This window comes from Anneissia japonica, unplaced genomic scaffold (genome assembly GCF_011630105.1).
Source record: "Anneissia japonica isolate Jap-2015-1 unplaced genomic scaffold, ASM1163010v1 scaffold1931_len244811_cov162, whole genome shotgun sequence".
Lineage (NCBI taxonomy): Eukaryota > Metazoa > Echinodermata > Crinoidea > Comatulida > Comatulidae > Anneissia > Anneissia japonica.
Genome location: NW_022683367.1, coordinates 140,769 through 166,393, shown reverse-complemented (window position 1 = coordinate 166,393; position 25,625 = coordinate 140,769). Strand labels below are relative to the sequence as shown.

At 32.2% G+C, this 25,625-nt stretch overlaps 1 protein-coding gene across 7 annotated transcripts in view; it reads right to left on the bottom strand.

Moving 5' to 3' along the window:
• Positions 1-3,506: 3,506 nt before the first annotated feature.
• LOC117099909 (FERM domain-containing protein 8-like) overlaps positions 3,507-25,625 on the bottom strand; it is a 34,216-nt gene continuing 12,097 nt past the window's right edge. For 2 of the 7 annotated variants that reach the window (XM_033239436.1, XM_033239431.1), the window contains exons 2-16: positions 20,616-20,730; positions 19,035-19,202; positions 16,735-16,836; positions 15,674-15,732; positions 14,160-14,326; positions 12,803-13,009; positions 12,265-12,391; positions 11,274-11,429; positions 10,770-10,849; positions 9,901-9,963; positions 8,763-8,930; positions 6,766-6,843; positions 6,574-6,602; positions 5,720-5,806; positions 3,507-4,596 (exon numbers count right to left, since the gene is read on the bottom strand). In XM_033239436.1, coding sequence (XP_033095327.1) covers positions 4,526-4,596; positions 5,720-5,806; positions 6,574-6,602; positions 6,766-6,843; positions 8,763-8,930; positions 9,901-9,963; positions 10,770-10,849; positions 11,274-11,429; positions 12,265-12,391; positions 12,803-13,009; positions 14,160-14,326; positions 15,674-15,732; positions 16,735-16,836; positions 19,035-19,202; positions 20,616-20,730 — 1,677 coding nt within the window. In that variant the 3' untranslated portion in view covers positions 3,507-4,525. Of the gene's footprint in view, positions 4,597-5,719; positions 5,807-6,573; positions 6,603-6,765; positions 6,844-7,503; positions 7,558-8,762; positions 8,931-9,900; positions 9,964-10,769; positions 10,850-11,273; positions 11,430-12,264; positions 12,392-12,802; positions 13,010-14,159; positions 14,327-15,673; positions 15,733-16,734; positions 16,837-19,034; positions 19,203-20,615; positions 20,731-22,706; positions 22,891-25,625 lie in introns of those variants that run through there. The other 5 variants (XM_033239442.1, XM_033239449.1, XM_033239456.1 and 2 more) reach the window with 5 other exon arrangements.

Below are 25,625 nucleotides of genomic sequence, written 5' to 3'. Positions count from 1 at the left end.
ATGTAGTTAAATGATATAGCTCCATTATATCCTGTAGTCATGTGTCTTTAAATTATCCAGCATTCCAGTCACAAACTTTCCGCTAAGCCCCGCGCCTTGGATAGTGTTGCTAAAATCCCGCAAAACAGCAGTGTAAAAACATACGCAAACACCGAATAGAAATCCGAGTACTGAAATAATTCTCACACAACAAAAATTAGTTTACCGTATGTTTAATTTATTAAAGTTGAATTGCACAATGAGAGAATAAAAGTAATTTTACTTTACAAAACCACAGAGTAGGCTCCTACCATTAGTTTTGAGTCGACAGCGGATGCTTTTTGAACTGTACCATTTGAACTAAGTATTTGCTGTTGATTTTCATTGGGTTTTTAAAAGTCAAAGTGCAAATATCCACCACAGCAATAATTGGTATATAAATCGTCAAAAGATACTTTAGATAAATTCACACTACAACCACTAAACGAGTCTTTGAACATATCAAACACCAATCGTTTGTAATTATTATAATTGGTTCTAAGAATAACATAGCAATTGGTCCATGATTTGTATCCAGATTCATATTCAGCCAAGACATATTTACAGATCATCAAAGTTTTCTTTACAAATGTGAGATTATATGGATATGTTTTGTGAAGCACACATAAACTTTTGAATATAATGTCAGCAATAGGCCACTGATTTATAATTAGGGAGCTCTCGATTTACGCGACGACGTTTTGACCGTTTGACGCAGGAACGGATTCACTCATGCGTGAACGTCCACGTTCTCTGCACAACGTAGAATTGGTCAAACGACAAGAACTTGACGTTCTCGTATGCGTAGATGACTTCTTGGTGACATTATTACGTTCTACGTCCTACCGCGTCGTGCAATTGAAAGCTCCATACTGTATTATTGGCCCGCTATGTGTCAACAGTAATAACCTGTAAACGTCAATTTAATAATAACCACACAAAAACCGATAAAACACATAGACAAGGGAAAAAATAACCTCCCAACAAATGCTAATAATTAAGAATTATTCACAATTTTAACAAATAAATAATCAATTGGTCAGCACACCATATTATTAGACCATTTGTAGGTGTTATCTATAATACATTATCAATTACGATATTGGAATGTCAAAATTAAGACCCTGTTATATCCACTTACACTTCAAAAATATACACAGTACACATATATGTAATTGGTGACCGAAAATATTTCTGAAAAAGATGAGTACAGTGTTGCGAAAATATATTTTCTCCATGGTAGGACAAGTTTGTACTTCTGTCCCGGTTCTCATTGGACAGTTGGTAACTTAATTAACATTCTGAAATGCTCCATTGTATGTCTATAATTGGTATAAGTCAGGCACACCAAAACTTTAAAAAATATTTCTGGCTTATTCATAAATTCTGTGGATTGATCAATTATTAAATTCATCTTGGTCCTAATTAGAACCTTCTGTAGTTTCTTAAACATTCACAGACGATTAGTTTGTAGAATTTCCATATATGGAATTATAACATACAGTAAATAAAATCTTTGGCAAGTAAATAAAAACAAAAAATGTACTATTATATTAACCAATCACGTAAAGAATAATATAACAATGAAAAAATGAAAAGGGGAATAATAAACAAAATATGATTTTTTAAAATTAAATTTGTTAAGTCAAAATCACCAAGAATATCAGATATTTTGTCTGTCAAGCTCAAAATTGATCATTCAATATCTGACAAATGAAAATGACAACAATGAGAATGACAATTGCAATGACAATGTTAATTACAATTAAACTGACAGCAATCATGATAATGCATTCCTTCTTTCTGACAGACTTTGTGAGCCTTTCATTGTCTACTTTACCAGACAAGAGTAAAATTCCATCAAACACTCTATTGAGACAGCCTGACAAAATCAAACCGATTTTACTGGGTTAAGAGTAAGTCATTAACCGAAAGGTCCACTGATTAATCTCAGATAAGAAAGTATAATACATACTCCAAGTATTGAAATACACGCCATCGTGTTGGGATTCAATATTTCGACATTAATTATGTCATTAATTATGTCATCATCATTAAATATCGTCATCATGTCTCATTCCTGATGATGACATAATTAATGTCGAAATATTGAATCCCAACACGATGGCGTGTATTTCAATACTTGGAGTAAGTCATTGTTCTGCAAAGTTTGGTGGGATGTTGGTGAAAATCGCTCAGTACCTGATAATCATTAGTTTAAACAAAAATATATATCTTAAAGTAATGCCTACTTTTTGATGAATTTGTAAATACAGTAGACTGTCTTAATATTTACATAGCCATAATGTTTAAGTATTAATAAATGAACTTGTTTTATAATTATTTACATCAGCATGCAAATATATACAAATAATGTTTAACAACAAATTTGTTACTTTATCCATGAGCCGATTTAATATATTTTCATACATTATTCATAATTTTAAAAACTTTGTTGGACGATACTACCTGTACACAAAATTGTCGATTATAATCTAGATCATAATTTGTTTACTGCAATGCACTGTGGGTAAAACAGAATATAAAGGGAAACAGTTATTGTTATTGAGCCATAACAACTCCTGGATACGTGACTGTAGATATATAGGAAATATAAATGTTTGCTTTATAAGATAGGTGATAAAGGAGTAAATTTCAAATAACCAGTAACCAATCTTTTTTTCTAATTCAGTACTTTTTCTGTATTTTGATGTCAAGAAAGACAACAGAAATAATTATTCCTTTGATTGATTGTTATGTATTATATTTCAATTAATTAATTCTATTCAATGACCACACCATACAAAGGACTTTTATCAGTACTGATAAAGTTCCTTAAGCATAAACTGTAGTAAACAGACCAAAATGTATAAATGATAAAAAAGGGAGAAGAAATGAAAAGAAAGAAGGAAGAGGGAAACAGTACTCTAAAAACAAGCTATTTTTTAAAATGTAAATCAGTGGCTATTCACCTATTATTAAGTGGGCTAGACTATGCTAGGCTGGGCTTGGTTTTATTTAAATCAGTGGCTATTGTCAAAAATTTCAAAAAATAAATCTCAAAAACCAAACCTGCAACACCAACCCCACTCATCTCCCTGGCTTGGTCCTTCGCACGTTGCATGGTCCCACCCATATTTCCTTTTGATCCACCCCTGGTTAGTGCATTTCATGCTTCATTTTCAATATAGTTTTAACTGCAATCTGAATATTAATTTTTTAAAGTGCTACATGAAAATCAATTTTGAGGTACTTATAAACTGTTTGACAAACTTTACAATCATTCTCATTTGTATATCAATATTGCAGAATTCAAAAACAAATATACAAATATTTTTTAAAAATCAATAAACAAGTATCTAATATTTAAATCCTTATCATTTATCTTGCTCGCAAAAACTCTCTTCATTCAAACTTTTCAGCTAATATCTTCAGCGAAAGTTTCCCTCAAGTCTGACTCTTAATTCCACAAGAACTTTTGTAGCAGATATAATTATATAATTTATTTTATAAACCATATAATATTCAATATATCACGGGTTACCTATTTATAAATTGTTCATATTCAAAAAGATACCTATTTAGATATCAATAAATGAATAAATATTTATTTAGAAATTCAATACCTATTTATATAGACTGTATATCTTGAATAAGTGACTGGGTGCTTATTAAGAGATTGTATATATTCAAATCTTAGTACCTATATCCAATAAGTGACAGTGAACCTATTATTTTACTATGGAACACTTATATAGCTTATATCTGGCAGTCTATAGGCTTAAAATTAACTATTAATATTTTGCTTATTATTATGAGTTTTTATTAACTGAGCAGGGGGAAAATACTGACTTCATTGTAGATATTTTGTAAATTAATACAGACACCTATTTAGATATTTTACATATTCTGTACATAACTAAGTACCTTATTTAGATATTTTACATATTTAATATTTGACTACATACCTTATTTAGACATTGAACATATTCAGTAAGTAACATGGTGGGTATGTAAATAATTTGGTAAATTGAAGGCTAACACTCACATACACAGACACAAACTAAAACCAACAAACACCGCACCATACACATACACACACCCAACAACAAATTAATTATAACAGAACATTAATATTGCCACCAGAATCTATAAAAATCTTCCTCAGAATTCAATAACTACAGAATTGGTTATAGGAATTTTCCATGTCTTCATTAAAAATTAAATCACACTAAATAAAGAACAATTAAAAAATAGATTTCTGCACATATATTTAAATTTCTTCCTCAGAAACTCAAATACCTGCATAGCTAACATTCCTTGTGTTTCGAATTTATTCAAATCCCTTTCACACATGCACCTGTATGCAAATTTGATCATCTAAAACTCCTACAAACACCTGTATGTAAATATGATCATATACCATAATAATAATAATAATAATATGACAAATACCATAATCATGTTTACATCATTTATCTGCAAAAATTCACAAACCACCTGAATTTTAGGACTTATGGAATATCCCTGTCATAGAAAATGGTCGACTTAACTTGGGTTTTCGTGTAATCATGTCCCCTGCAAAACAAAAACAAAAAACAAAAAATTAAACACAACATTTAATCATTATGAATTCTGTATTATTTTGTCTCTGATTTGTTAATGCTATATTCTCCTGGTTGTGTTTCACTAAGGTCCGCCAACAAGTCACTCCTGACTGTTAAGAAGTTCAGTTCAGCAGTGCTCTTTCTATTTGCGCTCCAATTTTGTGGAACAGATTACTAGCTGATCTAAAAAATGAGTCTGACATCCTTCAAGTGTGGACCTAAAACATTTTTGCTAACAAATGTTGATTTTGGGTGTGGAAAAGTCAACGTACCATGACCTTTCCCTTGGAATGGATACCGGCATGCTATAAATTCTTAATATTACTATTAATTTCATTATTATTATTATACAACAGAACTATTAGTCATGAAAATTTAACAAGAATGTAATTTTGTCCAACTTAACATCACAAAGGGGTTAAAATTTGATCTGCACATTGTAGCAGGTACTTCAATATCACTATTAAATCAAATTCTTTCCTAGCCACCAGTGTAAGCTTATTGGTTTAGTGGTATGATACATAAATAAGATTTATATAGCAAATAAAGGTGGTTGTGAAAATAAACAGCGGAAAAGAAAAGTTTTGAAAACTCAAGCTCGGTTTCCATAGTATCTTATCGCGACAGTCGCTGGCAGTTGTCGGGAAGGTTGCAGGCAATTGGAGTGCCTTCCCGATTACATCAGGGCAGGTAGCAATGCACCCTATTTCGCAAATCGGCAAATTGAACCAGGTTCAACTTTCTGGACAGCTGTCGGCAACTGCCGCCGATAGGGTGAGTGATGGTAACTGAGCTGAAGACAGTAAATATCCTACAGACTAACCAACAGCAGAAAAACCAGCATTAAAGCTCCGTTTACCAGCACTTTGAACCCCCAGTGGGGCTCGCTGGTTCATGATTCATGGGGACTCAACATGCTGGGCTTAAATCTCTGGAGGTGTTGGGTTCGATTCCCAATGAATCATTTGTGTACTTGACAAATTATTCAGTGTGATTTTACACATAAAATTTAGAAAATTCATTTACTCTCATTTTTAATGTACATACTGACATGAAAAAATCAGAATAAAATATGTATTCACACACACACACACCTGTTTCGGAAAATGTTGAAAGACAAAGTTTATCCATTTTCTTACACAGCGTCACCTTTGGTTTCCTTGCTGGCAATGTCATATATGCTACAAAATAAAAATAATAATAATATTAACCTGGGGCTGATGCAGGATTTGGTGGTAGGGGGTGCGTGAGAGTCCAATCATCCTCAGGCCCACCATGGTTGGGGTTGAGGTGTAAGGTGCACACATTTTGAGAATATAGACCTAGAAACTACACTCTCATACCTTAAAAATCTTAGCAATAATTTATATCAACAATATAATACAATTTATCTTCATAAAATTTAAGGGGGTGCGATCGCACCGTCTCCACTTCACTTTGATCAAGCACAGTATGTGTATCTTAGGAGTAGTTCCTGGTGAATGGCACAGAGGACAAGATTCATGCTCTCCACCTTGAGGTCAGAGGCTAAAACCTCTCCTGTGAATTTTACTTCTGCGCTTGGGCAAGGCACTTTTACCTACTCGTGTTCAAACACACTGCGTAAATTATTGTGGTAATATTATTGTTCGACCAGTAATAGGGAGCTTACGATTTACGCGACGATGTGACACTAGAATGGAATTACTCATGCATGACCATCATACCATGCGTCCTACATTCTCTGCATACGTAGATTTGGCCAAATTAGCCTAGAATACACGCGACGAGAACTTAACCTTCTCGCATGTGCAGAAGACTTTTAGTGATGTCATTACATTTTACCGTCATCGTGCAATTGATAGCTCCAGAAGGTAATACCACACAGAGGTAATAACATACTGCGAGTAAAAGTATATTCATGCATTTGACTTGAAATTCCTTTAAAAAACACCAGGAAAATGCCTACCTCTGTTTCTTCCATCAAGTGATTTGGCTCTGGAATGAAAATAAAATAGTAATACGAAAAAATATAAATGAATGTTAAGAACACCATTAAAAATAGAATATAAAAACATTTTTCTTTTAATACAGAGTAATGATATAAAATAGGAAAAGGTACTGTAGTTTTAATATACCTGGATGTTTTAGCCCAACTAACCTTGTAATTCCCGCACCATCTACCGTGTCCAGTCCTAGTCGGTGGGGAGGTCTTGATTGCACCGTCGTTGCTCGTGTTCTGAAATTTCGGATCATAAAACATTTCAATAATACCTAATATTAGAGGTACTGAGTAATAGTAAAAAATCAAAGCCACTTTGCAGATTCAGCGGTCTAATGATATCGTAAATAATTCAGTGGTGGTACCAGTAGGATTCCAGGAGGCACAAAACCCCCATCTAGTAAACCCTGAATATCCACCAGAGAAAAACAAAAATTTCATCAGAGAACAACATTTTAAAAAAGCATTTTCACAGTCGGAGAGGGCCGTCTCTGGCCAGAGGTGCCTATTCTTGAAATTTGCTTCCACTATGGGGTGGCTAAGGTTTGGTGTGGACCCTTTGTTGGGGATCTTTGAGCTCTCGTCAGGGTACCTCGTGTCAGGGAATCTTTGGTGATGCCTATTATATTCAGGAAGAGTATGTACAATAAAAGTGTCATATTATATGTTGAGATTCTCAAGAGCTCATATCATTGCAATACTTTTATGCTAAAACATGTGGTAGTATAAAAACAATATAAGAACAAAAACTTTTTTTTCTCTGATTAATAACTTATACTAATAAAGAGTAATAAATTATAAATAAATAAATTATTTTCTTCACCAAAATATTATAAATGATTAATAATTATCCTTTCATTCCACATTAAGAATAATGTCTGTTGTTAGCTACCCTACCTTGATATGGTCGAGAGACCACATGCAACCCGTTCAAGCGTTTCATGTTCAGACCTGAAGGCCGAAGGTTAGACAAACAGGAAGTAGAAAAACTCATTAATGAAAACAATTGTTATTGTGTTATACATAAAACTTTAAAAAAAACAAAACACATTAATGAACAAAATATTTCCCTTTCAATTATTTATATTATTATTTTTTGCTAATTTCTAGTATATTTTATTAAATAATATGTTCTTCATTAAATATAGTTTACTAGTAAAGAAACATAATTAAATTGAACTAAAAGATTTTGATTATAAAAAAAAAGTAAACGTTCATTAAATTTATGTTAAAAAGTAAACTTAATGTGAAATACAAAAAAAGTGTATGAGGACAGTATTGCCAGTAAAGTATTATAAAAGAAGATTTGACAACTGTATAACAAACATATAACTTAGAGTAAGATGTATTCGAAAAGCCTGCTATGCAAAATAGAAGCATAGACAAAAAAATTAAATTATTATAGACTTCTTGTGATCAACTATCAAAGCTAATGTTTGTGAAATAAATTAATTGATAATTAGCATTCAATTTGGATCAGGAATAAGGCATGCATGATGTTTGATGTTAGAAAATGCAGAATGCTCCATATACATGCACCATATAGACATGAATGCACAAAAAATAGACATAAAGAATACCAAGAATAGCCCATGAAAATCTGAAAACCCTTTTTTCAGTGGGGTCTTTCTGGGTAGTAACTAAGATCTTATAATTACAAGATAGCATTCTCCGCAATTTCCATGTGCAAATTCTGTAATAATGCAGTGTACTGCGCTCTCTTGCAAAAGAGATTACTTTTCAACTTTGACATCAGATATCGTTAACTAAAGATAGCGAATCTGCATGCAAATTCTATAACAGTCATGGAAGCCCTCTTTCAAAAGTGATTACTTTTTATGTTCCTTTTTATTGAACATTGACGCTTCTATTTGTTACACGTAGAATCACAGAGGGCGCTATCTTGTGTTTATAAGATCTTTTGTAGTAATTCAGAAGATGTTGCCCTAATCTATTCTGAAGAGCATTCTTTAAGAGCAGGCAGAATTACTTCAACATGCACATATTTATTTTATATATTAATTTTAAAAATTATTTTTAATTTTAATATTTTTCTAAAATTGTTTAGACTTTCAGTTCCACCATTCATGGTGTAGATGCCAACATGCATTTATATATAATTTTGTACTGGACTCATTCAAGCATGACATCTATACCTTTGAAAACAGGGAGGAGCAGACGACAACCTAACTTTAGTTGTGTGAGCCCTCAATTCATTTTCTATAATTTCTTTGCGGTTTTCTTCTAGGTTATCATCCTTGATTTCTTCATCATTATCATCATCATCGTCCAATGGGATTTCTTTGAAATCTTTGTCATTTAATCTATGATACAGTATCATACGCTTATATGTTTGGTCTTATAGCAAAATTAATTACAATAAAAGATAATATAATATATGATAGTAAAAAAGGTAAAAATAATAATTATGTCAAAATATAATTTTTCTACAAATTTTATAATAATTTTGTTTGTAATTTTAATTAGTATAAACTATAAAAAAAAAACACCAAATATTATTAGTCATGGTTCTAGTACTTTTGTCATTTATTGAAAATGACAATGACAAAGTGGCATTAATTAGATCAGAAGTCATTATGAGGTTTGCCATGCTCAAACCAGCTTGTCTGGGGATGATGGTTGAGCACCTCCGAGCCAACGGCCAAACCATGCTTAGTTTAAGGAATAGGATTAGTTTGTCTATACGGTTAGAATAAGTAATACTTTCTTGGTACGTTTTTTCATTTTTATGTTAAACGCATAGAGGTCTACATAACATGTGCTCTATAAGTCAACATCATTATTATTACTGTGGCAATAGTTAGTAAAAGTAAATTTCCCTTTTATTTTCACTGATGCTGGTTTGGGCATGGCAAGCCTTATATAGTAGTGATGTTGATGAAGAATTAGGAGGAATGATAGTTAATAAAATGTAAAACTGCTAAAACAGGAGAAAATACATTTTTTGTTTGGCTGTGTTCAGTATATTAATTGGAGTTTTAGAAACCAAGACATTGAAAATGGAAAGTTAAAGTAAGTTTCTTTAACTAAACCACTAGGACACAGTTCCAATTTTAATAAAATTACAATAAATTTCAGTGCAGGTGCCAAATAAAATATAATTTACAATTTGGGGCATATTTTAAATGTAAAAGAGTGCTCTGGGAGAGTTCAATGTTCATCACTTGACAAGCACAGATATAAAAATTGAGGGAGGTTATGCATTTGGAAAGCAGAAATAAAAAGTGAAAAGAGAATGAAGTGGCATATGTATAAATGAATGTGATCCCGTACCTCTCGATCCCTGTACATGGACCCTCTACAACACCTAGGTCGCAACCATCTACAGTATCATATCTAAACGCATGGAATAATGTTAATGAGAACTACATGAAAACAACATAGGCTAAACAAATAAAATACCATGTTCTTCATCTAGATTAACAAAACAAATGGCCACTATATATCCACAGTCATAAATGGCCACTATGTACAGTCAAAAAAAAGTATGTAAAGAAAAACATTTTTTTCCATTTAGCATATGACAACATTTGTATTAAATTCTAATACATTAGTCTCAGGCAAAATTATTTTACATAACCTTCTATGACTTGATAATTATTATTATAGTTATTAGTAACAACAATATACACACTATACAGTATAACATTTATTGGCTAATATGAATTAATAACACAGAAAACATTCTACTATTATTTAGAAGCAGTGCTGGTGCCAGTATCCAAAAGTTGGAAGGGCAGTTGGCTTAGTTAAGAAGTGGAATGGAAAAACAGATTTGCAAAAGTTCCCAAAAGAGTGGTAATAGTAACTTACTTTAATAACATTATGCAAAGGAAGGAACAGGAGGAAGGGAGTACATTTCCACTGGTACAAGCATTGCTTATAATAATATACTCACAATAAACACTGCTACACAAGACACACAAGAGAAGCTATATACATAGCATCTGAGATAGTTATAGTAGTATTGTCTGAATTCAAATTTATACTAAGGACGATTATTCATGTATTAATAAATTAAGGTATTGTCCACTAATATTATTAAGAGGCAACAATGTGCAGTTATCCATTGAATAAAGAGGACACTAAGAAGAAATTAGTTGACTATAGAAAGAAGGTAAAGAAAATAGTAATTTACTTACGGCGGAGGGGCTAAGCTTTCCTTGTCTTGGTTGTTAAGCTCTTCTATACATGCATGGATCATTCCATTCATCATAGGAGCCTAACATTTGGGAATATAATAATATCTATTTTCATATTATATAAAGACAGGAATGATGTATTATAAAATAAAATCATCATTATCATCACCATCTTCAACATCATCATCATCTTCATTATCTTTGTCGTAATCACCGCTGTTGTATTCTTTTTCACCTCCTAATGTAATGTAATAGCAAGGTATTATATATATAGTGCATTTTCCAGAGATACAATGCACTCTGGACTAACTCCTTTTACCGACTTTCTTCCCCCCTAAGGGTCTTCTCAAATCTGAGCTACTCGGCAAACTAGTACCAACTACTCTTGTCTGTCCACAACAGGGGCTGTACGGACCAGTACACTGGGGTACAGTTTTCAAAAACATACCCTTGTTTATGGAGTGCATTCTTTTCTTTAAAAAAATGTTTGAACAAAAAATTTACCTGCTTTGAAAATATTCGTAATAATTTGGAGACCTTCTTGCCGCTTTCCATTGCATCAAACTCCAACCACAAACACGGCACTGAAGCTTCACCATTCTGATCTCGCTCCGTGTACTCCCAGGATAAATCATCATATAACAAACCTAGTAGAAGTTCCTGAATAAAAAAAAACAAAACAAACAGAAATTTAATATAAATTTAAAATGGTACACAAGGTGGAGAATAAAATATTAAGCTCTGTCCAGGTAATATCAAATTTTCCTTGACAAAAAACTGTTGTATGCCCATATATAGTCATGATGTGCCTATATATGGTAATGATGTAATGTCACCATGACCGTATTTAGTTATGTCACATGTTTTTGTTAAATTAAATTTTAGTCTGGACAGGGCTTTAGATCATACTGAAGGTGCAGTTGTGGTTTAGGTGCTTGCCCTCTAATCCCACAGTCCTGGGTCCAACTTACGAATACACCAGGATTTTTTTTAATGACTATCCAACTTCAGTTTATAATGCATAACTGAGCTCAGTGCTCATGGGATGTGAATGGTGTCCCTTAAAAACACTTTACACCTCTCATGCAACTTTCCTCCACCCAAAAAAAAAAAAAAATGAGCAAAATAATTACTATCAAGTAGTTAAAACCTACATCATTCCCTCCACTAGTAACCCTGATTTTACCTGTGCCCTTACCCCTGGCAATATGTTTAGATACACAATTGACATATAGTGTGATACTAAAAAGGTTCCCAAGTTTACAAAATGAACAAATTGTTATTTGCAAATTAAGGAAATACAGTATTAAGCTATCTTTTACCTATTTTGGGTTATCCTTTGTGTCTTTGTTTTTGTTTTGTTTTCTAGATTATTATTGGTTCTTATCATTGTGTGTATGCATGATACTAAATAAATTAAATCAATCATTTAGTCATATATTAATTGATCAATAATGTATGCCTTTAGTTAACAAACACAAAGAAGGAAACTCACCTGTTTGCGTAGATCCACAAGATATACCCCATCTCTGTTAATTCCAACATATACAAGTTTATAACTATGACCAACAATGCTTTTACTTGTGTTAGGTTCTTCTATTTCCCCTGTGAAAAACACACTCCTGCAAAGAACAATAATTTTTCTGAGAATGTTGAATTTTGATCATATTCATGTTTGTCATCAGCTTTCTTTCATTGTGAAGACGATATCAAAATTCTCTCATCCAACAGTTAATCCAGAACTCTGTGGTCAGAACCAAGCCGTGAGTCTCTAGTAAGAGTCCCACAATTTGTAAAAAAACAATCACAATAGTTTTGGTATGATCTGCAAATTATTATTTTTAGGCAGGTGTCCGATATCAGGGGGTCTAAGCTTATCTGACAGCATAGAATTGCCTTTTACTCATAACTTTGGCAATAATAGGTTGTTTCCAGTAAATGACCATTTTTAAGCGTGTAATGTGGAGAATGTGAATATATTAGAAAGTCACTGGTGATGGTTTTGGTATGGCAAACCCCCAAATCAAACATACCCATAAATTGGCATCTTCCATAAGAACTCCAAAAAACTCTTGTTGCAGTCTGCTTTGCATTTTACTATTGTGGAGACTTTCTGCCAATGGCTTAAGACTCTAGTCTCAACGTCAAATGTCTTGGACACCTTCTGACTTGCTCTTGGTGACACTTTGCGACTTCTTTGCCTGCATAACCTTGGGGGCAGCAGATTTTCAATAGAAAGACTGAAACAGAATAAATATATAAATATTACCTCAATGTTATATATATATATATGCGCCAATATAATTATTGGTGACATTATGCAACTTCTTCGTCTGCATAACCTTAGTGGCAGCAGATTTTCAATAGAAAGACTGAAACAAAATAAATATATAAATATTACCTCAATGTTTGTATAAAATATGAATAGTAAAAGTATTATTTTTTTTTCAATTTTCAGAAAATTTTATGTAAAAATATGCTAATATATGAGACCATTTCTAGAATTCAGTACAGCACATTGATAATAAGTATCACTATTATAATAATATAAAAAAAATAGGAAAAATTTTGTATCAAATATTGAAGAAAAATATTTTAGTTCCTCATTAATATGTCTACACAAGGATTTTGTATCAAATATTGAAGAAAAATATTTTAGTTCCTCATTAATATGTCTACACAAGAATATCCAGGGTACTTGTTGGAGGATAGATGCTGCGCTACACTGCATCCAGGGTTGTGTTTTGATTAGAGCCATTGTAAGACATACTGTATATGAGATGTATTTGTTTTTCTTTAATCATTTTGAAAATGGTGACCACTTATGCTAAATAACAGATTGTATAGTAAATATATACAATACAATGTAATTGAACTTTTATATCTTTTTATATATTACAAATTTTATTATGCTATCTTGTTACAAGCTTTTATCAAGTATTTCACAGAATAGTATCCTTTGTATTCGTGTTACAATGTATCTTTCATTGATAGTTTGCTAATATCCTGTTCATTATACCAGCTTTTGAATTGAGTTACGTCCATTGTAAAATATGCGCCCCTTCCAGCTATTATTATCTGTACAATAAACAAGATCGTTATCGGTTGTTTTTAATATTATTATGCTGATTCTTCACACACAACCATTGTATCGTTATCATTGCAGTAAACGATACACATGCCTTAACAATCTTGCTTATGAAGGCCATGTATGTATGTAAACATACATATTTTTCTAGAGCCTTCAAATATACCCTATTTTATGTATATGTCGGGTGAACCCAGTTAAAACAAATATATTATACAGAATAAAGTTACAGACAATGTATGTTTAAAGTTTAACATAAACCATACAAATGTGAAGGGATAACAAATTTGAATTCAACTAACCTCAGGAAAATTGGCGTGTGCTTCTTTGGGTCAAACCTTCCGTGTTCTATATACGCTAGAATTCCTGCCAAGTACTCATATTCATCTTTTTCACATCCGTACACGCCTTCTAATACATTTTCCCTGGCTTCGTAAAATAGAAGCCTTAAAATTTTGTCGTCTGTTAACTGTAACACAAAAAGAAATTTATATATTTAACTTGACATTGTCTCATTATAATAAGCAATATTTAAAAAAATGCATACTACATATCACATTTCAAGTCCAAGACCATCCGACCCCTGACCCTAATCGTTCAAAACATTTTACGACTTTACTATATTTTAATTGAAGTAGTCTATAAATACATATTTACATTTGTATTAGTCTCAACTAATTAAGTCAGGAATTAATTGAATAAGCATTATCAGACGCTTGGTGGTATGGATTAACAAATTTTCCCTGACAAAAAAAAACTGTTGTATGCCCATATATAGTCATGATGTGCCTATATATGGTCATGGTGTGATGTCATCATGACCATATTTAGGCATGTCACATGTTTTTGTCAAATAAAATTTGATAGTTTGGACAGGGCTTTAAGCCTTGCAATGTAAAACTGTGGGTTTTGCATTAGAAGCTAACTTCAAATTTGAAAACTACTCTTTCGACAAAAAAAACACAAAATATTTCTAATTTATTTTTGAAACACAGATAGGCAAACACTGAAAAAGTCTTCACAGAAAAAAATGTAAAAATATTAATTTTTCCAGGCACATTTTATAGGAAATCCATATGACTTCAATGTTGCCATGGTGATCATTAATAAGTAATTGACGATGCCTATCTAGATTAATTGTACTAAAAAAATATTTAATTTATTAGTAGCAAGTAACTACAGAATTGATGTATAATTATAATTAATGTCCATGTCATCCATATAATCATTAAGAAATATTTATTTCTAGTGTTAACTAGGGATAAAATACCACTAATTGATTCTAAAATTCAAATTTATGAAGAGTGTTAAATTTCCGTTCAAACTATATGTATGACTAAACCAAGTCAAATTTTATTCCAAATCAAGAGGCCTGGAAAGTAACTGCTATCATTGTTGTGTGTGTGTGTTGTATATTAGTATTTTAAAATTCTAACCTCTGTTTTTATATGTATGTTTGTATTTATTGAAATGAATATATTCCCACTAGAAATCTCCTTTTATACACAATAAAGAAATACTGAATCTTGAATCATAATAATGAAACACAAGAGAGAATTCAGAGGCAGCCACATTTTTGAATAACTCAGAAAAGTCCCCCCACCCCATCACCCTCCTATTTCAATACTCCTAAATTTGTGACTGGCAGACAGCACATCATTAAAGAATCATTAACAAAGGAAGTCCATCAAGCTGGAGGTAATCAATTACTAATTTGCAAAGCTTCTTGAAAGACGTCTGATACATCATTAGCATCTCATTCAATATTAATTTGTTATTAATATAAAAATTAATTCTGACAAATTATGATAAAAACCTGTAATTCTTTCTGTTTTGGATAGAATGCATTCCGCAGAAAATACACACAAGGTTCATCTGTAAGAAAAATATAGAATAAAATATTTAAAGCAAAAGTTGCACAGACTATGTTCAAATAAAAAAAAACAAATCGAAAATAAAGTGAGGCCACATTAACATTTTTATCGATTTTATTAAGTATCATCATGACTAACGCTGTATCCAGATTGTCAGATATTCGTTGACAAAAAAAAACTGCTGTATGCCCAAATATAGTCATATGATGTGCCTAAATATAATGTCATGATGTGATGTCATCATGACTATATTTAAGCATGTTACCATTTTTTTTTAAAAAATAAAATTTGATAGTCTGGACAGGATTTTAATAAAGTTTAAGCGTGAAGTTAATTAATATGCCCTTACTATCTATACTTGGAGTCACTTTAGTTATTTTTTTAAAATACCGTATGAATTTACTTTTTTGATACACATTTCATGCGATCATTGTTCAGGTTCAGTAGTTGGTAACAATAGGTGCTAATGCTGCTATTCATTATTATTCCAGACATTTAACATGTAAACAATCAGTATAATGAGCACAATCTTCCGTTCCCTGAGAAGTAACCTCCGCCCAGACTATCAAATTGCATTTGACAAAAAACTTATAACATCCCTAAATATGGTCATGATGACATCACATCATGTAGGTAACTGAACAGAATATTTTTTTTTTCAAATTCAGACAAATTTTATTTACCATCAAAGAGTTTAAAATGTACGTGAATAAGAGTACTTATAAAATGATGAAAAGGATATTACAAAAAACGAAAACACAAAGAGCTTGTAAAACATGACGTTCTAATTTCAAATATCGAAACTAGACTGTCGGTGTCAAAATAAAATGCATTAAGATTTGAATAAAATAGTCAATGACATAAAATAGTATTCCTTGCATGTGGATAATAATTGAGCACCAGACAAATACAGTACTAATCTAAATCATTCACATTTTTTCAGGTAATTCTACCTAAATTTCCATCAATATTCTCAATTTAAAATAAAAATTAATAAGTTTACCAGCTGCAATTTGTTCGTTGGTTGCATTTGTAAATTTCTGCAAGAGTTCGTGCCACTGTCTGCATAGCTTTAAAGGAATATGATTGGGTTTCAACTGAAGTTCTATAAAAGAAAGATAAACAAATACTAAATAAACCACATTGCATTATAAATTACATATGTTTAATATTACTGATATGTTTGTTGATTGCTATTGCACTGCATATCAAAGAAGGAAATTGACTACATGGTCACCTGTTAAATATGCTTAATGCTACTCAATAAGGAATTCATAAAATTTGAATATTTTCCAGATTGCAAGGAGTATCGTTTACATAAAAAACACTTAAATATAAGATATCTGATCAGTTGGTATATATAAATAACGTAAACAATATTCAGAGGAATAAAACTAAACTCATGTAGAAGCAATAATAATATTACATTTATATTGCATACTACTGAATATTCTCCAAGGCACTTGAATACCCTGGTCAATAAATGCATTAACATTAATATAGAAATGTGCAACCATCCCTGTTGGATGTGATGTTTTCTAGATGCGCATACAAGTGAGGCGTGCACAGGTCAATCTTATTCCGTGCTTTACAAAGCACCCAATACACAGTTCTCATTGGTAATGCAAATGGTGAAAATACAGTAAGTAAACATACTGAACAAATATGACCCAAATGTGAACTTACAGTACAAGCCCAAACTAATAATAAGGCTGTATTTTATTTATTTTTCTCAGGCATTTTTACAAGATAAATTCCATATTTGGGGGCTTTAGAGAGTGGAACTATTTTTTAGATAGAAAAACTTTGTATTTGTATTAAAATTAAGTAAATTTCTCCCAATTCCATGCCATATGCAATTTGGTTGAGAAAAAAAAATTACCAACTCGTAACAGTTCAAAAGATCTTTCAATCATTTCTGTAAATCTTAAATCCATGAATGAATGATTGTAATTGGCTTAGAGCCAATTGTGGCCATGGAGAGCTTTTCCAAATTTAGGTAACAGGAAAAAGACCCAAGTGCATCTCTTCCTGAAGAATTAGCATAAGTAGGGTTTGTAGTACTGTAGTCTGCCAAAGTTCAGATACATTATTATAATATACTGTATTTAAAAATCAAATTTAATCTGATTTAGACACCCTTGGGGCTTAGCAAATTAAGATCAATGTTAAATAAATATCTAAATCAACCTAAACCAAGTCAACTTCAAGGTTGGAACCAAATTCATTTGTAAATTAAAAATTGTACTGTGTTTCAAATATACACTATCCCAGTTGAGCTATAAATTCACAAAGAATAAAAATTAAATATTTGAATTTATCTACATATCTGGGTTTTCATTTGGAAATTTAGGGATCATGGCTTATCCACATATTATAATCTGCAAAATTCAAATATATCATTATAATATATTTAAAAATCAAATTTAATCTATAGATTTACACATCCTTGGGCTTTACAAATTAAGTATAAATGTTAAAAAATAACTTCAAGGTAAAAATAATAAATTCATACAGTTAAAAATAAATAGCTATAAAATAAAAGATGTACTATGTTTCAAATATACACTGTCAAAGTTGAGCTATAAATTCAAAGAATAAAAATGAAATATTTGAAATTATCTACGTATCTGAGTTTTCATTTTTGAAATTTAGAACGAGAGATATTTCCTCCTCAACGGACACATAAATATTATGTTCCTACGTTCTTCACACAGAATCTTAATTTGGCTGGTAAACCTTTAAACAAGGAAGTAGTTAAAGGCATTATTAGACAGACAAAGGTATTAAACCATAAATGTTGCTGAAGTGGTTGCCATCAATGGTGTACAGTATTATCATTGGTGTACTGTTTCTAGGAGCATTGAAAAAGAGGGAAGAGCAGAGGGGGTGCAAAGGTGAAGTGGAAGAGATCAATACTTAAGTTAGGAGTTGTTAGCTTGTAAAATAAGGTGATATAAGATTTTTACCTACTGTACTTGAGCATAATTTTTTTTATTTGAAAATTTCCACTGGGAGAAAATGAACAAATTTTCTTGTTTGTTTTGTTTTGTTTTTGTTTTTTGGGGAAGGGGGGAGGGGGTGTTCTCCGTAAATAAGCCACTGGTTTTAATTAGCATGTCAACAGGTTAAACACTAAATGATTTTTAATTAAATTTATTTAAAAAAATATTATGATTATTACAACAAACTATACAAATAAATAACTGTGAATATATTTGACCTGATGCAGCCACTACTATTACCAAATTTGAATCCATTTTTAGTGTATTTACTCAGCATAACAGAAGCATTAGGACTTACTGAGAAGAGGAGAGATAAGCCAAATATAGAATATCTCGTCTGCAGCCTCCGATAGATCTAGCGTCTCCAGCATCATCTCTTGCAGGGCTGCCGCTGTAACCATTCCGCCACTATCCAACGTAAACTCGTACACGTTACCAGTCTTCAAAAATATGCACACCTCAACAGCTGTGAGAATAAAAAGATTAAATCTAGTAAAAACATTTCAATTACTGTTCTTATTATCCTTTAATTCCATACATTCTTTAAAAATTCATATTACAAAAAAGACGGGTAATATATTTTTGAGCTGCTATTGGCATACCTACAGTAGATGATGCATTGATTCATTAATAATATAATATTTTAGATTCATTTTATGTTCTACACTTGAAATCATATAAAGCAGTCCAAGGAGGGTGATTGGAGGATGATATGAGCAGCTTGACAGATTTCTCTTGGATATTTCATTAAATTCTTTTAAAAATCCTGTTGATGTATTTATCAGTTATATAATAATGATATGTGGTTTGCTGAAATCTAAAAAAAAATCTCCTTTATAATGTATATAACTTATTATAATTTTTGGAAAATCCTTAAAATTTTATCAAGGACTCCACTGTAGCTGTGTTTGTTTCTCAATTTATATCAAAATACTATGGCCTTGATAATGCAACTTCATCCCTGTACATTTTCTAATATAAAATCTTCTTGACCTACTGTACGGCACTGTGGTTATTGATCTGCATATAAATCTGTTGACGTTAAAATATCATGGCCAATGAAACTTGACTTGCATAATTTTTTAAAATTTAAATTCTGTAGACTTTGTTGTTTTGTTGCTCCACAGACGACTCGGTCAAAACAACATGGTCAGAATAAATGCTACTAAATTTCTATAGCTACAAAATTTTTGGATGCTTTAATTATATTTAATCCTGTTTAAAGGCCCGCATTGAATCACTGTGCTTCTTAAAAAATCTTGCTACAAGATCTACTTTTCTAAATTTATCATGTTCAGTGGGTATACACTGTAACTATAAATAACACATATATGATGGTGTAAAAGTACACTTAAATTATGCTTCATACAGTATACAAGATATTATTTTTACATTATGGTAGTAAATTATTTCATCTGATTTCAATATATCTTGAACTATTTATTGAATTCTATAAATTATTCTTTAAATGATAACACAATTTACTAATACCAATAGCAATACCAACAATAGCAACAATACTGAATAATAAATGAATAATATTAAATAATAATGATAAAAAAATCAACATTGAATGATACACTCATTTTATAAGGGAGAGCAGAAATGACCATATGAAAATTGGTTAAAGAACTGGCGGACCTAGGAATTTGTAATAGAGAGGAGCAAAGAGGAGGTAGAGGGTCTAGACAATAGACTGAGATAAGAAATTTAATGATTACATGGCACCTCTGGGTAGCTAGAAAGGGCACACTCAGTCATAAATAGAATACAATTTTCATTTAGGGAAGACTTGTAAAGCTGCACCCCCCACCCCCAGCCCTTGAATCTGCCTATGGGATATGCAATAAGAGTTAAATACTGCAGATGGTTTACTCACGGCGGTTAAGTGAAGATGAGGTGCTTGTCATCCTCATTGGATGAGTGAAATTGGAAGCAATACTGTCATCTGTTGAGGTGGGTTGAAGATGAAACCTTCGCACCGCTGTGGCCATCTACAAACAATCAAAAGTAAATTTACTTTAATTGTATTAATTACTTGATTATATACAATTAAGTGTAGTCTTGTGTATTATTTGTGTCTACACACCATGAATTTAACAAAATGGTATACTGTAATTCATGGAGAACTTCTCATACTGACTCGGAGCCTGGAGAGGAGAAAGCAGTGATTGTCATATAAAATTACATACTTAACAAGCTATTTTGCTGTCATATGACAGCAAAATATTATAAACTACACATGGTTTTCAATGTGTTTTAAACACGAATAACAGCCACATTACAGCTGTAACAAGCAATAAATCAATTAATCAATCAATTGTTCCATTTATATGGTGCCATTCCAACAGTTTTTTCGGGTAACATTGGGCCTGTTTCTACTGGAAAAAAATAATAGATTAAAAATCGCTTTTTCGAAAAATTGCTTTTATTCTTGCAGTAGAAACAGGACCAGTTTGAAAAATCGATTAAAAACACGCAATGGATAGCGTGTTTGAATGGCAAATAACCGATTTTGGCTGTGCACCTTTTAGCTGCAACACAAAAAATGCGATTATCAGATGAAATGTGACCTCCTGGTCAATCACTGCAAAGACTAGATCGTATAAGCTTTAAAAAAAAATTGTCCTCTTGTTCATGTCCTAGGCCTACAAGCTAAAAACGTCAACAAACATGTGGAGCGACGAATTCGTTTTGTAATTATTTTATGCGGGGAGGGGGGAGGGTATTGGGCCTTTGTCCTTGTTTAGTCGCTCGTTCATTGTACCTATGAGCACAGCCAAAAAACATTTGCCTTCTCGCCCCACATCGTACCTTACTCCTCGTCATCATGATGACAGGAATGAGAAAGATACTATCCTATACAGTTAGGAAAACAATGTGTTGTATAAACAAAATGGTGACGTAATTTCCTTCACGAAAACCGAATTTCGAAAAATCAAAAATGCAGTTGCAACGCAACTGGTACTGGTAAAAAAGCGGTTTAAAAAAATCGATTATTTTGTGTTTATTAGTAGAAACACACCCACTGAAACACTCAGCATTGGTAATTAATGTCATCTGGTATTTAAAGTATGTGTTAGTCATATACCACAGGAATGAGCCATTCCCTAATAATTAACATTACTCATTTAAGTTCTAAGTACTAGCTGAATAGCACTCATACACTCAACATCTGCCTTCACCAAGGAAATACCTTCCAAGTTCTAAGGACACCACCTTTGGATACAAGACACAGGTAGGCAGTATTGTTATATTGTCATTTAGTTTGCTATCGTCTCACCAAGGGGGAAGAGGTACCCCTGTCAGGAGGAAAACCACACAATTCGTTGGGCAGGAGAAAAATATAGGTACTTTCTACATATTAGTACACTCCAAAATCGATTAAAAAAGCTTTTGAAGCACCTAATTGTCAAATTTTCAGGGGGTTTTGTCTCTGGAACACCTTCAAGAGCTTTTGAGCGACGCCTGGCCACGCCCACTTGTTGTCATCGGGGACATTGGCCCATCGGGGACCGTTGAACCCCGTCGGGCACCGTTGAACCCCGTCGGGCAAATCCTGGTGCCACCCCTGCGTCTCACTTATAAATTGTGAGAGTAAATCTGGTTTGAGAAATGATGGGATGTGTCATAAGCTAAAGACTTTGTAAGATGAAATCTTCCAAAGTAAACAGGCTACAAAATATGATGCCATGCCTAGATGCCTATATAAGACCTGTCCTAGAAAGAACTATTAAAAAATCTGTTACTTGTACAATCTATTCAAGTTGTTTTGAGTTAAAAGTAGCCAAAAAATGTATTGTCAAGCTGTAGACACTGATATGCTCTACTCCTAGTTTTGTGCCTTAGGTCAAGTTCAGTAGATGGAATATTTCTATTCAGTACCCCCACAAAATCCTTGATATGCCACTGCTGTCCCTCAGTTATTAATTGCTCAGCTTTGGGAGATACTATGGCTAAGATTGCTTACCCTACTTAATCCTTGCCCTCAATCCTGAATGAAAATGGTGCAAGCTAAGCTTAGCCTAACAGAACCAACTTCCAATGTAAGATGACAAAAATCACAACACAGTCCAGTACAGGTAGTCAGGCAACTATTAAATATTGCAAAGTCCTATGAACTTGCATGAAACTGTAATCCAGCTTCACAATCATGTAGGTCTGAAGTCGTGCAAATATTTACTGAATGATTCAACGCAGTCAATCATTTCACACTTTCCCAATGGACCAATAGGAAAGACGAATATCAATCGTGTTGTTATGTTTTTAAGCCCCTTCAGGTTTACTGTGTAGTTGTTAAACTTTGCAAATGAATGAGTTATAGTCCCATATGTCATTGAGCCCACATTAATCCCTCATGTTTTTGTGCTCATGATAAAATTTAAGATGAATACTTGTACTTTCTTTTAATAAAAAGAGAAAGGTCATTTTGATTTGTATGTGATTTATAAAAGCTGATTTATAGAGACTATGATATTTGTATTATGAAATAACATAATACTTATATTGTGTAGGTGCCATGGTTGTCTGTGGTGGGTGAATCTGTTTGATTTTTGTCCATCTATAGGTACCAGACGAAATTCTATTTCGACAGTAATATATTGTATTCATTTCACTTTTGAAATTTATCGTAAGTGCACAACTTTTTGTTTATGATACATACTCCAAGTATTGAAATACACGCCATCGTGTTGGGATTCAATATTTCGACATTAATTATGTCATCATCAGGAATGGTGTATTTCAATACTTGGAGTATGTATTATACTTTCTTATCTGAGATTAATCAGTGGACCTTTCGGTTTTTGTTTATGGGTTTTATTGTTTGTAAATTTTTATGTTGCTGAAAAGGATATACTGATACAAAAACTTAGCAACAATTGTTTAGGAATCAAACATAAATAATTATTTTACACAATCAGCTATGTATTCTAAAAAAAAAAAATTGTTATGATTATAATTATACAACGTACAATAAAACTAAGATTTATTTTAATGAATAAAAAACAATGCCTGAATTCACAACTGACAATGATATACCTACCAATATCATTTTTAAAATATAAAATGTAAACCAATGAAATAGATACCAACATGTCCATGGTGGTCCCATGCTTTGGCTATACCCACAGCCCAAAGTAAACAAAAACAAAAACTGAAGTTATTAAAAGAAAATAGCCAGTGGCTGATATCTGGCAGAGTTACAGGTACTCAGTAGTTACTTTCTCAATAAGAACCAGTAAGGTTAATAGTAAGAAACAACCATAGGCTGAAATCAAGCAGTCAATGAATATGTAGGTAGGTGTGAATAGGGACTAGTGTAATGGTACAAAATCATCTATAGTATACAAATTAACTTCATTCTCATCTTTCACCCTAAAGCAGTAACATTTCTCTGTATCTTAATCTATTAAATGCATTTTTCTATTACAGTATTAAAAACAGAACCATAAGACTTCCAAATTTAGTATTTCGAAAATTTTGCTGAGAGTCGATGCAGGTTTTATTCTTGAAAAACAAGTTTGATGTGTATGTATGGATGGATACTGTAAAATGTGTGACATATTCAAACACAAATGACTCATTAATGAATAGTTTTTAAATGTCCTGGTATTAAAAGTCCTGGCATTTAAAAGTCAGGGCTTAAAAATGCAACATTAGTGTGTGCGCTTGCTAAATGTCCACAAGAAATATCTGAAACACTGAAACGACTACAAGAAAAGTTTTATACTTCAGCAATCGTAAGTAAGTTTTAACTAGCCCTGGAGACCGAACCCCGGAGACCGAACCCCACATTTTCAGGTCCTAAATGTAATCTCAAATTGAAGGGCGAACTGTTTCTTAATCAGAGAAAAAGGCAGTAAAACCGAAAAAGTCTGGTTTGTTCATGATTAGCATCTAACCATTGAAAATGTAGCCATAATTTTATTATTATTAAATTTATGCATAAATATGACAATGAATGGATAGATGGAATTAATTTGGATAGCCTACAGTACAGGCTATACTGAAGGTTGCATTAATCATAATCAGTGTGCTTTATGTCTATATTAGTGAACTGGTAAACATTTTAACTGCATCCGGCTTGATTTACATATGACTGTAGTGTACGTCAGCAGACTCAAGTAATCCAAACATTAATTTATTATTCTATGAAAACAGAATATGGAGGAGGTCAGGCATGAGGGAATTTCATATTTTTTCACTTGTCCATGGACAAGTTCCTTTGAAAAATTCACTTTTCCTGAAGACAATTTTACTTGTCCCAATATTATTGTGGAATAATCATAAAAAATAACAAAAAATAATGCATTTTTTGCTATGGCACTACAACATTAATTGGCCTACATGCATACTGCATTGATCATGCAAAAAATGTTATCTTTCTTTTTTAATTTGCAAGAATTTCGATAATGTATAATATGGAGAAATTCAAATAAAATACATTATTAATAATATTCTATGTATGTAGGAATGCGTTGATCGTTTTCTTACAATGTGTTTAAAAGTCATCGTCATGACAACTGCAAGTAAAAATTTCTCAGACATGGTTGATTCCCAGCCACACGCTGACAGGACTGTGTTTTATGATGTCATTTGGGGGGGGGGGGAGGTCATATCATATGTTCTATTGTTTGTACCTGTTTGCAGATCTCAATTAACTCTAGTACTAACTTCAAATGTATTTTTGTTTTTTGTGGAGGATACAAAAAAACTAATTCAAATTGCACGGGGAAAACCTCTAGAAAAATACATGCACAGAATCGTAATTACTTGTGTTCCTATTAGCAAGGCCTCAGTTTTCTGCAAAATATCCGTGGAAATCGGATCATACAGTATTTTTGAATTGCTGCAAAATAAATAAAATTACCTCTAGAGAATCTCCGAG